Source organism: Phoenix dactylifera, chromosome 15, assembly GCF_009389715.1.
Source record: "Phoenix dactylifera cultivar Barhee BC4 chromosome 15, palm_55x_up_171113_PBpolish2nd_filt_p, whole genome shotgun sequence".
Classification (NCBI taxonomy): Eukaryota; Viridiplantae; Streptophyta; class Magnoliopsida; order Arecales; family Arecaceae; genus Phoenix; species Phoenix dactylifera.
In genome coordinates, this window is record NC_052406.1 from 7,933,175 (window position 1) to 7,945,870 (window position 12,696).

General features: G+C 38.2%; 1 protein-coding gene and 1 long non-coding RNA gene across 2 annotated transcripts; one reads left to right on the plus strand and one right to left on the minus strand.

Annotated features, from left to right (window-relative positions):
- The first annotated feature begins 787 nt into the window (after window positions 1-787).
- LOC103716388 (cyclic dof factor 3-like) lies at window positions 788-3,866 on the plus strand. The gene is made up of 2 exons (XM_008804358.4): window positions 788-1,246; window positions 2,237-3,866. Exons 1-2 carry the CDS (start codon window positions 1,073-1,075, stop codon window positions 3,512-3,514), a joined length of 1,452 nt encoding a protein of 483 aa, XP_008802580.2. The 5' UTR covers window positions 788-1,072; the 3' UTR covers window positions 3,515-3,866.
- Window positions 3,867-5,677: 1,811 nt separating this feature from the next.
- Window positions 5,678-8,579, minus strand: LOC120113279. Its single transcript, XR_005515162.1, has 2 exons — window positions 7,820-8,579; window positions 5,678-7,739 (listed from the first exon to the last, which is right to left on the minus strand). It is a non-coding gene; the product is annotated as an uncharacterized LOC120113279 (long non-coding RNA).
- Between the last annotated feature and the right edge of the window lie 4,117 nt (window positions 8,580-12,696).

Here is a 12,696-nt window from a genome sequence, read left to right on the forward strand (position 1 = left end):
TAAGTAAAAGGCTAAGGTGCAAGAAAAAAACCACTATTCGCATTTTATAGCTATCTTATTATTTATAAATAAATTGATAGATATCAAATATAATAAAATTGCTAAACCATTAGGAGTTAGATATTTTTTTAAAAATAAAGGCCTGCCTTGGAAACTGATCATAATAGACATAGTAGACGAATCAATCAAAGTTCGCCACGATATCTCCAATTAACCTGTCAAAGCCTATCGCGTAGCCAACCTAGAGGAACGTAGAAAGTCTTTTAAATTTTAAAATATCTTTCGAGCTAGTGACACCTCATATATGATTGCGAACGGATTTCTTAACTAAAATGTGTGAAACACTCACCCATAATTTTTGGAAAGTACTATAGGTTACTAAAAATAATCGATTCATACATACGGATCCCTTACCGATGGGCACCAATCCTCGAGGACCCTCTCTAGCCCTCTAGGTAAACTCTTATCAACACTGCACAAACTACTTACCTAAGCCTACCTAGTTGGTACAATGTCTCACTTATGTCCCACAAATATTAAGTTTTTTGAACAAATATAATAAATGAAAAAGAAAAAACTGAAGAAAGGAAGTGAAAATAAAGAAAAGAAAAAGGAATATTCATAACAGCCCAAGCTAATCCTTGTTTTCTTAAAAGCAGAAAAAAAAAATCTAACAATTTTTCTAAAATATGAAGACTGACAAAAAATGAAAAAAGTGGTTGAAGAAGGTGCAACGGTGGTGGAAGCAAGAAGCCATTGCCAAGCAGAGAAAGAAAGGGTACACTGGATATTGGTTGCTGAGTAGGACCGAAGAGGATTGGTCTTTCCCTGCCCCTCTTTCCACTCCGCAGGGTTTATTAAAGGGAAAAGAATCAAATAACTCCCTCTGAGGCCACAAACACAAACTCGTGGCTCTTATTCCTCTCCTTTGCTGACTTGTCCCCCCTTACCCTCCCACTCCCTTGTCAAGCCACGGCGAAGAAGCCATTAAACGAACGAAGAAGAAGAACACGACGACCAAGAAGCGGGAACCAAACGCCACCCCCCAACGCACAAGACTGTTTCTTCTCATATGAAAGCCGAAAAGAGTGGAAGACAGAGAGAGCAAGAGAACAGAGAAACAAGGGAGATGGCGGAGAGCCGAGACCCGGCGATCAAGCTCTTCGGCAAGACGATCCCTCTGCCGGCCGGCGGCGAGGCCCCCGCCGTCTCTGGCGATGATGAACGAGAAAAAGATGACGCTAAGGTAAAATAACGTTACTTATTATCATGTTCTTCATGTTCTTATGAGTTTTATGGCTTTTCTTGATTAGGATTATTAGATGTTATAATGGATTGTTGGTTGTTTTGGGGTTAGTTTGGATACTGCAGGCTATGTTTGTTTTGTGTGTTTTTTAATTCGATATTTCTGGTGGGTTCTCCAATTTGGATTCTTGTGAAATTTTAGTAAAAAGAAAAAAAAAACTGGAGAATGAGATGGACTTTTTTTACTTGATCTTCACGGAAAGAACGAAGCTTCGATTTTCTTTACCAGTAAGGATGTTTCCATCCTCTGCAAAGCTGCAATTTATTCCACTAGAACCTTCTTTTATAAATTATCACCTGGAATACATGATATATTCTGATAAACAAAATATAGTAAATTTTCACCTGGCTTGAGTTTGCTATCCGTTGAGAGACATATCGGTAGTTCGAATTGTAGAAAAATTGGCCTTGTTACCTACTAGCAGTTATTTTATATGTTGCATGCATTGAATTATTTATCTTTCACGTATGGAATTGTATTTGCGGTTAAATGCTCCAGATTATTATGTCTTTTTTATTAGTATGCCTTTGTGATGGAGAGGAAGCTATAGATGAGTATGTCAAGCTTCTTAAAAATCACCTAATAGAAAGTGTATTGACATATAAAACAAATCGCTCTTTGTCTTGGGTTATGGTCGATTTTACTGATAGTCATAAGATTAGATTGTTTTATTGCGAGCATATAGCAAGTTTGGCAATACTAAATTTCCTTGAAATGTTTTGATCATTGGAGTTTTGTTTCTCGTCCTGGGACAGTTTATCTGCTGTGTTAGGGGAGTGCAGTTAGGAAGTGCTATTATGTATTGCTCTGCACATACTAAATTCCAGTATTAGATTCATCACGATGAAGATTTTCTGCTAAGAATTATTAGGAACAGGCCTTCGCTTTTTGTTTCATCTTTCTTACAGAAACTACACTTCGAAATTTCAGGGTAGTTCAGACAGAGAAGCTGCCCATGAATCCAAGGGCAAGGATCATGACTCTCCAAATTCAGAAGGAAAAAGCGAGCCACCAATATCCTCCACAGGGAGCGAGACCCCGAAAAATTCTTCTGATCAAGAGACTATACCTGCGAAGAATTTGCAGCCCGAAGAACAAAAGAATGAAGCAAATACCTCCCAAGAGAAAACAACAAAGAAGCCCGACAAGATACTTGCTTGTCCTCGGTGCAGCAGCCTAGACACCAAGTTCTGTTACTACAACAACTACAATGTCAACCAGCCACGCCATTTCTGCAGGCACTGTCAGAGATACTGGACTGCCGGGGGAACCATGAGGAACGTGCCCGTGGGAGCTGGTCGCCGCAAGAATAAGAACTCCATGTCCCAATTTCGCCACATATCTCTCTCAGATGCTTCTTTCCAGACTGCTAGACCTGAAGCTCCTGAGCCAGTCCATCACACTCCACTAAAACCCAACGGTACTGTTCTTAGTTTCGGCTCCGATACCCCTCTCTGTGAGTCTATGGCCTCTGTATTGAACCTTGCCGAGAAGACAATGAAGAATTGTAATCGAAATGGGTTCCATCGACCAGAAGAGCAGATGGTTCCGTTTCCTGCTGTAGAAAATGGCGATGAGCAGTCGACCGGATCTTCAGTGACAGCTTCGAATTCTACTGATGATGGAAGTGGTGCTAACATCCGAGAGCCAGTTGTTCAAGGCTGTCGAGGATTTCCAGCTCAATTCCCGTATATTAATGGATCACCTTGGCCATATCTCTGGAGTCCAGTTCCTGCTTTCTGCCCCTCGAGCGTTCCTATGCCATTTCACCCTGCACCGGCTTATTGGGGTTGCCCAGTCGCTGGCACCTGGAGCATCCCATGGCCCTTGCCTCTTGCTTCTTCAGACAATGGCTCTTCAGGATCTGGACCCAATTCTCCAACCTTGGGCAAGCATTCAAGGGAAGGAGAAATGCTCGACCAGGCCAATTCAGAGAAAGAAAGTAGACCTAAGCAGGGCAACCAGGAGAGATGCCTCTGGATTCCTAAAACATTGAGGATTGACAACCCTGAAGAAGCTGCAAAGAGCTCCATATGGGCAACCCTGGGTTTCAAAAAGGACAGTGCTGATAGAATTAGTGGAGCTGGGCTATTCAAAGCCTTCCAGAAGAAGGCAGAGGTAAAGAATCTTATTGCGGAGACCTCCCAAGTCTTGCATGCCAATCCTGCAGCTTTGTCGCGGTCCCTCAACTTCCTGGAGAGCTCGTAGCAGAGAAGAAGGCCATAGGGAGATCTTTTGTACATATTACAAGGGACATTTTAACTGATTAGGTAAGTTGGCAATCCTGAGATTTTGCAGGTGAAATCATTGTGGTGCAGCCTTCTGAACTTGAGGAAGACAGTGAGAGTAGCTCTGGTTTTCCCATCAGAAGCCATTTAGAAGGAGTGATGCAAAGAAGAATCAGATAGTTGTAGTTGTGCTAAAATAATTTCAACAAACTTAATATCGTCCCCTTTATCCCCCTTCTTTTACCTCTATGAACTGTCTCATTTGCTTCCCTGTGTGATATTTTATGCCAATAACAAGTTTGCTGATGCTATCTTCTGCGTGTGTTTTCTTATTCCCTGCTCTTAAATGAGATGGTGCATCCTGTTTCCTGATTCTTAAAGTGGTTACAGTTTACTAATTAACAAGCGCAACCATTTGAATGCTACAAAACCTAGAAGATTGGCGTCGATGTACCTTTTTTTTTTTTTTTTTGCTGCTGATATTTCAGTGTCTTGGTGGCCAAAGAACCAATACGAGCGAGCTAAAAAATCAGAGGAAAGGTCTGAGATATGCCTTCTTTAGTTGCAGCGAAAGATCCAAAAGTGCATTCATTACGCACGGATGAGACTAGAATAGCAGAAAGTCCAAATAATTGAAGGCAAAACAGGATATGGAAAAAGTTGGTAAAGCAAAAGCAGAAAAGTTGCTGTAGGCACATCTCTTTTCTTGTGAAGATATTGGAAGACATACACGAATGCCTTCCATAGAGGCAAGCATCTTTCTTTCCAATAGACAGGTCCAAATAACTCAAGCCAAAGTTGGAGGCAAAGGAGCTTTCGAAAGGCAGAAAAACAAAAAACCACTCAAAAATTTCTCCTTTGCTGAATTCATAAAGGAGAAGCATAATTCTAAAAAGAAAGTTACAGTCATCTTTCTCTAGCACCACATGTTGGTTATTTCCGCAATAACAACTCTGGATGAAGTTTTATACCTTAATATACTGTAATATATATATATATATATCCCATTATTTATTCTATACTTTTTGATTAGTATGTGAGCTACCTATACACCAAGAAAAACATCAGTATGGGCTAACGAATTTCATAACAATTTGAAATCAAACCTTCTAGTTTGATAAAGAATTAATTTGTCCCAGGTTTTCTCATTCTGATTCTGAAAAGATCCACTGTAGATGTCATCTCATTGTGTGGAAGAAAGTTGGGTCAATTTTATACCAGGAATGATTATGATCACCTACATAGTAACAGAATTCTTCATAGTGGGAGAGAGGGTCAAAAAAATTTCACCTAGATATTACAGTGGATCATCAGTCAACAAATTTTAAGTCATAGCTTCAATCTTATATAAAAACAACCTCCTAAAATGACAGAATTAAATTGCTAAAAGTTTATTGCCCATTTCAGGTGATTAGGGGAAAGAAAAACGGAAAGAAAAGTTTTAAGACTTCTCTAAGCTGCATACTATAACACACGCGTAAATGAATTCAAGCACCTTGATCCTCCAAAATCTAGTTGGCTACCACAATACTAGTAGCAAGAGGGAAATGAAAACCCTAAACCTACAAAGTTATCCCATCAAGCTTTAATAACTTTTTTACGCAGTCCGTCCATATTGCATAAAGAATTATGGGAAGAACATTATGCATCAAAAGAGTTCAATTGTAAGACGATTTCATGATTGATATGCTGACTTTTGGTCTTTGGTGCCCTGTCTTTTGACTTTTGATTTTCATTTTTGTTATAATTTCATTTGCACTTGCAGTGCAACTAACTTTACATTTCAAATGGTTGAACATTGTTGGACTTTCATCAAAAGAGTTAAATTGTAAGTTGATTTCATGATAGATATGCTGACTTTTGATCTTTGGTGCCCTATCTTTTGATTTTTGATTTTCATATTTATTATAATTGACTCCATTTGCACTGCAGTGCGACTAACTTTATATTTCAAATGGTTGAACATTGTAGGACTTGCAAGTCAACATTTGGCCTCCTAGTAGACATCCACAACTAAAGTTCATCTATGGTAGTGATAAGGTTTGCTAATGAATGAAAGCATAAAAGACTGCTTTTTGCTATATCATGAACAATATGTAATTTAAAAGATGAAAATAACTGAAACAACAGAGCTATGCCAGAGTGCAGAAAACCAGAATGTACAATAGAAAGTATTAGGGTATCCGATTTAGTACAGGGACTAATTTTCTTGTCATCTTCTCCAAACAGAACCTTGTCCAGTCCTAAATTCGTCCATAATTTCATCTCAAACTACACTTTATTGGACTCTAAGCATGATTTTAGCTCTACAAACCCAGTCATGGGTGTTGGATAAGCCAGAACCATTATGAATAAGTCTGATTGCAACCATCATGTCAGCTCAGTATATTTTGTTTTGCCACTCACCTCTAGCTATCACATTAACCGTCATGAGTTGTGAACAAGATATCAAAGACGCCATTCTTACTCCATTTTGTTTTACTCCACTGCAATGTTCCAGTGATTTCCTTGCAACGGTCGATCCAGAGCTCTCGTTGTCTTCCCACTTTCTTGAATGAATTCGATCTATCGTCTCATCAAACAACTAAAAGCATCAGCTGGTGTTAGTAGGGACAATCATCTGGCTTGGCAATCAAAAGCGCTACAAGCTCTGTAAAAGCTGCGTTGTCTTGGGACCCTTAAGCATGTGAAGCAAGTGGTTCTTTGTCACCTCTTGCCCTTGCCTTCCTTAGTCCTCTCTTTTGTTCCAATCCAGAAAAGTGGCAAAAACACAATTTCCAAATAAGCTATGAACATTGTCAAAGAAACCTAAGCCATTGTTGTCAAAACATAGTGTGACAATTGCCAGACAGAATATGCTTGTAACTGTCATCCAATTCATACCTCATGGTCAGTCACAGTCACGTAGTAGAAAAAAAAATAATGATTAGATCACAGTAAGTTTTATATTATCAATAACAGGAGGCAATGAAGCACTTTCCCCTAGTGCAGATGTACTTTTTCACTCTAGAAGAAAATTTGATGGAAGGAAGTAGGCTAGGTCGGAATTTCTTTGGACCTTGTGTAAAGGTTGGCATCAAATTAAGTTAAAAAGTAAGCTAGAGATGCCTGCCAAATGTGGTAGGAATGGCATTATTCTAGACTATTGGATGGAAAGGAACAACAAAATTTAGAAATTTGCAAGAGTATAGGTTTTATGAAACAGAATTCTTGAAAAGAGTGAATAATCTATGAATATAAATATTTGCAAAAAGAAAGAAAAGAAAAAGAGTGGTGGAAATAAACCCATCGCTTGATCCCATTCCCATGGCCACAAGGTCCACTACCCACAGGAGGAAGACTATAAGAGATGGTCTGTGCCAATTGACTTACAAACTTGAGTGCGACCCATCCGTGCACTCCTTCCCTCTCATCAACCTATTGGGGGATGATGTAAGAAAGCTGCACTTCAAAAGCAGTCCACCATGCTAAATCACGAGAGCACTTACCCATCGAAGCTAGGAAAAGTTGCAACTAGTGGTGGTGAGAAAGATGGCTCAACTAAATATTTTGACCCTAGCATGTCCTTAATTTGAATAAAGTACAGCAAACAGAACTACCAGATGACCAAGTTTAACTGATTAATATCCATATATCAAGCTTAAATCAGCGAGATAATATCATATCGAAAAGGTAGGGATAGAGAGGATTGAAGTGAATGATAACCTAAACCATTGGCAACTTGTATTGTTTATATGAAATATTTTGTAATATATGATCTAGTGAAGACTCAACGGCATGCCTATGGTGCACTTGTCATGTCAACATGCGACACCTAATTAGCATTTGTATATGGGTTTGCACACGTGTGCAACCACAACAAGAAGGGAAGATTACGTCCTCCTTCCTAGGATAGTCCATAATGTGATGTTAGGGATCCCCTAGGCATCTCCATGATGTGAATTTTGTCTTTGAACAAGTCAAGTGTCATCCAACTGAATCAATTTGAAGCAAAAACGTTCACATGAGAGTTGAAGGCAATCCTCCCCTCCTAGTGGATTCACTGGCAAGGATACATTACCACTCACACTGTTTGCTTTTGCTGTTGGAAGCCCATATGAAGCACCCGAGAAGGCCAAGGAGGCAGCCGTAAGCGGCAGAAGGCATGGTCTACCGCCGGAAACCGCACCGATGTTGGCTCCCGGTCATTGGCTGGTGCGAAGCCCCTGCAATCAGCCAAGGTGAGCATTACATGCAAGGACCACAAGAAAAATACAAACCAATCCAGGTCAATGAGAAGGGATACTTCTATGCGCCACTCATCGGCTTGAAGGCTTATTTCATTAAACGTCCGATTAGTGCGAGCTCATAGCGCGGACCTGACCGTGCATGGACATGCAGACAATTTACTGCAGATAACTCCATATGATGCAATCCCTTTTCGGCATTCCGTCGAGCACGTTCCAAGCATGGATTCGCGGACATTATGATCAGAGCATTTAAAACATCCATTTCCGACGAGAAACCGAATCTAATCGTATGAGCATGAACCCTTCTCCTCTTCATCAAATCCGGGATACCGTTACAAGACCTCAGCACGCATGAAAAAGACTATACACCAAATCAATGACCTCATCCAAAAAGCTATTTTTTCTCATACCGGCCCACCCTCACGTTCCAAGGGAAGACGTCTCTCTCGACCATTTCGTCGAACACGGACCACGCGATAAAGGAGGGTCACCTTCGAACCTGAGGAGGAGCATGCTCAAGAGTGCGTTGCCGAGGCGAATGCCAATGTGGGTGCTCGAAGAGGAGCTGTGCGAGTGGACGCGGGAGCCTTCGGACACGGCGTGGAGACATTGGATTAGATTAAAGATTAAAAAATTAATAAAATAATCCTAATAGGACCAGGACTCGTAAATCGTAATGAACCGCCAACAGAAGCTTCCGCCTCCGAATTTCTCCCTTGTTATTTTAGATGGCAAGTAGAAATATTAACAAATTTTATGACTCATGCTTTCACTGCAGTTCAAAATTTTTAAACTTGACAAATTTTGTAACAACTCAAAATTTCATCTAAAATAGTTAGTCGGAAGTTATTATTTGAATTTCTTAATTCTTTATAAATATCTAAAATCTACTCAGCAAATAATTAATGTGGGACTAAACACACGTTCGCACGAATCCTCACAAATTTAATATGCATCGCTTACATATAACATTGGCAAAATTGACTTCATAAAAAAAAAACATTGGCTCCCCTCAAAAATAAAAAAAAACATTGGCAAGCCGCAAAATTGAGAGAAATCTAAAGGCAATTCTTCTAATTTGAACAAGTAAATAGAAAATATGTGTAGCATGATAAATAAATTTTTGAAAACATCCATATAATTGTAGTTAAGCCAACTTACTTCTTAGTAAAATAAGAAAAAAAATAAAAATGAACAAAAACATAGAGTGCACTACAACCAGCGATTATCACATGTTTTCTGTTCTACGACAATGATTACTATAACATGCTTCTTGACAATTATTTAAAAAAAAAAAGGAGAAAAAGCAGAGAGAAGTTTTAATTGTTGAGCATATATCATTCAAGGATAAAACCCGAAACAAAAGGATGTAACCATTAAAGCAAACCCCAATTCACATTTCTTGGCATGCATCGCATTACTTGCAGCACAAAAAGTTTCAAGGGTTCTACTGGAAAGGCCTTTGGTAGGTCTATCATTTTAATTTTAGTTTTTATTTTTCTGTTTTTCTCTTTGCAAGAGTAACTCCCAACCTCTTGACTCTCGTTGTGGTCTGAATTGATGGTGGGCCAATTGATGTTCATCAATGGGCCGTGGCCTAAAAGGAAGTTCCAAGATGTCAAGATGGGCTGCATCCATATCTAATACTCATCATATTGAAATATCCAGCATCGTTTGTATTTTACCAGAAAGGGCTTCCGTATGTGGCTCTTAAATCCGCTATGAAATTTTATTTGGAAGAATCACGTGTCTTTTCCCTTTTTTTTTTTTTTCTCTTGCACTCTATACTTTTTTTTTTTTTTCTTCTGATTTCTTAGGCTACACCCACATCCAAAGTGTGTGAGTTCCTCTTGTACCAAAAAAAAAAAACAAAAAAGTACAGCCCGGATTGAAAGTTGAAACTTCCACCAAGGACAAATTTGGTTCCTCGATATATTTTATATGCTATACTTCTTTTATTGGGTATATGTTTTTTAACAGATGAAAAATTTGAAATCACAAAAAGGAATGCTAAAAGAAGCTTTAATTGGACTTGATAATTTGACAGTGATACGGTGATAGAAGATAAAATGTATTCAGCTTGCATTTGTAGCTCTTATGGACTTCAATTAATCTAACAAGTAATATACAATTTACACACACACTGACATCTGACAAATTCATCACTTTAGCTTCTCACAAGTTGAGCTTACGGCGGCAGGTCATCCAACAAGGTAAGCAGATTACAAAAAAAAAAAGAAAAGAAAAATGAAATGAAAAAGAATAAAAAATGCAAAAGCAGATTTCAGCTATTGACATTCCACCAATATAAGTTGCATGAAATCAGTTCCATTGACATCTCTAAATGACAATTTGACACTATGTTAGGAAGTCAGAAAACAAGACAAATCTAATAGAGAACTAGTAATTTCCGTTCCTCCATACTCGGCAGGGCATTGAAGAAACAAACTTTCCCTCCTCTATGTCGTATTTTTTTTCTTGACTCTGATAACAGTGCTCATACGAGATTAGTGTGAGCAGTCGATGTACCAAAAAAATTTTTTTTGCAAACCAACCAAAGGCTTGGATCCAGGCCTCATAGCTAAACTATCTAAAATTCATCATCAGCCGCAAGCCACAAGCCACATCTATAGTTCTGTCATCTAGTAGGTTGAACAGATAGAGAACTTACCTAGCAATTACGAAATTTGGAACATTAAGTCAGGTTCTTGCGGACTAGGGTCTATTTTGATCCTATAAAATTATATACTCTTCCTACATAAATCATAGAGCAAACTCGGTTTGATGGTCAACCAATTCCGATGTTCATTCATTCGACCTCTTCGAGGGCAATTTCATAAAAACATGCGTGTATTTCTTTGATAAACATACCTATACTTTTGAGAAGATACAGACATACCAATCTTAGTTAAATATGACCACGTTATATTAGTATAACATAATTTCATTATTAGTTTGTACAAATAATTAGAAAATATTTAATCAAATTGGGATCACGGCCATTCATTACCTACATTCGTGTGTATTGCATGTACCAACAATCTATTCAATACGTTATTTTGGGATTTCGCCAGTAAGATTGAGAGCTCGCCAGAGGGGAATCTGAAAAAGGATGGAATATTTTGGGTCCATACCATTGGGCCACACTCGTTGGCCCAACACTGATCCAGTCTGGAACCAGTTCATGTTAAACTCGAATCAAACCCCACCCAACTTTCATAAAAACAAAATAAAATAAAAATAAAAGTAAATCCAAAATAATAATAAACTGCATTCCTTTGATTCATAGGAAGAGAATGGGAAAAAAGTATGGCCAATAGAAAAATATAGAAATATCTCATAGTTAGAATTTTCAAAAAATAGAGATGAAAATGTATCTTTTTTTATAAAAAGAAGATTTCTTTGTGACTGAAAATTAGATTTTTTATTCTAAAAATAAGTTTTTAGATAAAGTAGTATAAATTCTTTCTACTAATTAAGACTATAATAAATATTATATATATATATTTTAAAAATAAATACTGAACCAAATATTATTTTTTTCATGATCAATAAAATATACAAAAAAATTATTTTTAAGGATAATAAATCCGACTTGTTTGTTTTCTGGAAAAGTTTCTGAATATATTTCTAAATCATTTTCTTTATTAAATAATTTCACTCCAAAATGGCCTACCTAAAACTAAAAGCCTATTTTTAAATGCCTTCGGTCCCCGCACTACGGTGAGTACGAGATAATTCTCATCTTTCCATCCCTTCACCGAGGCACTTCGAAAGGGCGATGGTGAATGCACCATCGGTGACTCGACTCCACGCATGAGCGTAGGCGGCGGACCCGGTACGCAGCAGCGGTTACGGAGCATCCAAGGGCGGTGACTTCTATCAGTTATCAACCCAAAACCAAAATATACAGTATTGAACAAAGAATAAACCAAGGAAAAATGAGGAGGCCGGGTTTCCTCGCACTTGTTCTCGTCTCAGCCCTTGTCTTCCTCTCCTTCTCTCAAGGTATACTGTCATTTTTTGTTCGCTCTAATGGTTGGTCATTATTGCAGGTGACATAGCTCTGGTTTCTTTTTGTTGGGCATGTAGGATATGGGAGAAGGATTAGTGTGATGAGGCATTCTCCTGAGCCTTTAGTACATCAGGTTTGGATGTTTTCTGTATTCTTTTATTTCCTCTCAACCTTAGTTCATGATTTTTGTTATTTTTTAGCCTTCTGATAGTTATTTTTTAATCTGTTTTGGTGGGTGTTTCAGGAAAATTCAGGGATAGAGAGGGAGATGATGGAGATGGAGATGGATTATAGAGAGCCAGGAGCCAACACTAACCCAAGGACCGGGGCACTTCTCAACTCTCCAACTTCACCTCCTGTTCCCTAAGCTTCAGGATTCCCTTTCAGGCTTTCAGGAAGAAATGATTAGTGTAAATAAGGATGAGCAGTGGGTTTCTTTTCTTAGATTACCTCCTTTTTACCAATAAAAATGAAAGGAGTGAGGTAATTTTTTTTAAGCCTGAGTTTTGCTTCTTTTCAACAAATATGTGCTTTTCATGGAGATATATCTAGTCTCTAGGCCTTGTTTGTATATCATCTGCCTGTATATGCGCCTTAAGCAAACTACGGTCATTTAAATATCTTCATCTTTTCCTAGTATAAAAATGTTGCTTGCCTTTTTTATCATTAATTAGCAGTTCTGATAATAATTCAAGAATATTTTTGTCCAATATCATGTTGGTTTCCTCGACTATGCAGCTTAAATTATTTGTCGCTAATGCAGCTTTAAGTGGTACTTATTCATTTTTTTTAATACAGTTAAAGTATCAACATAACACTTGTTATTACAATTCAACATTTAGGTTCCCTCTAAGCCTTCCAGTTTCCTATGTACCACAACGCAAGCTGAGATCAAGTTGCGTACTAGATTATAAAACG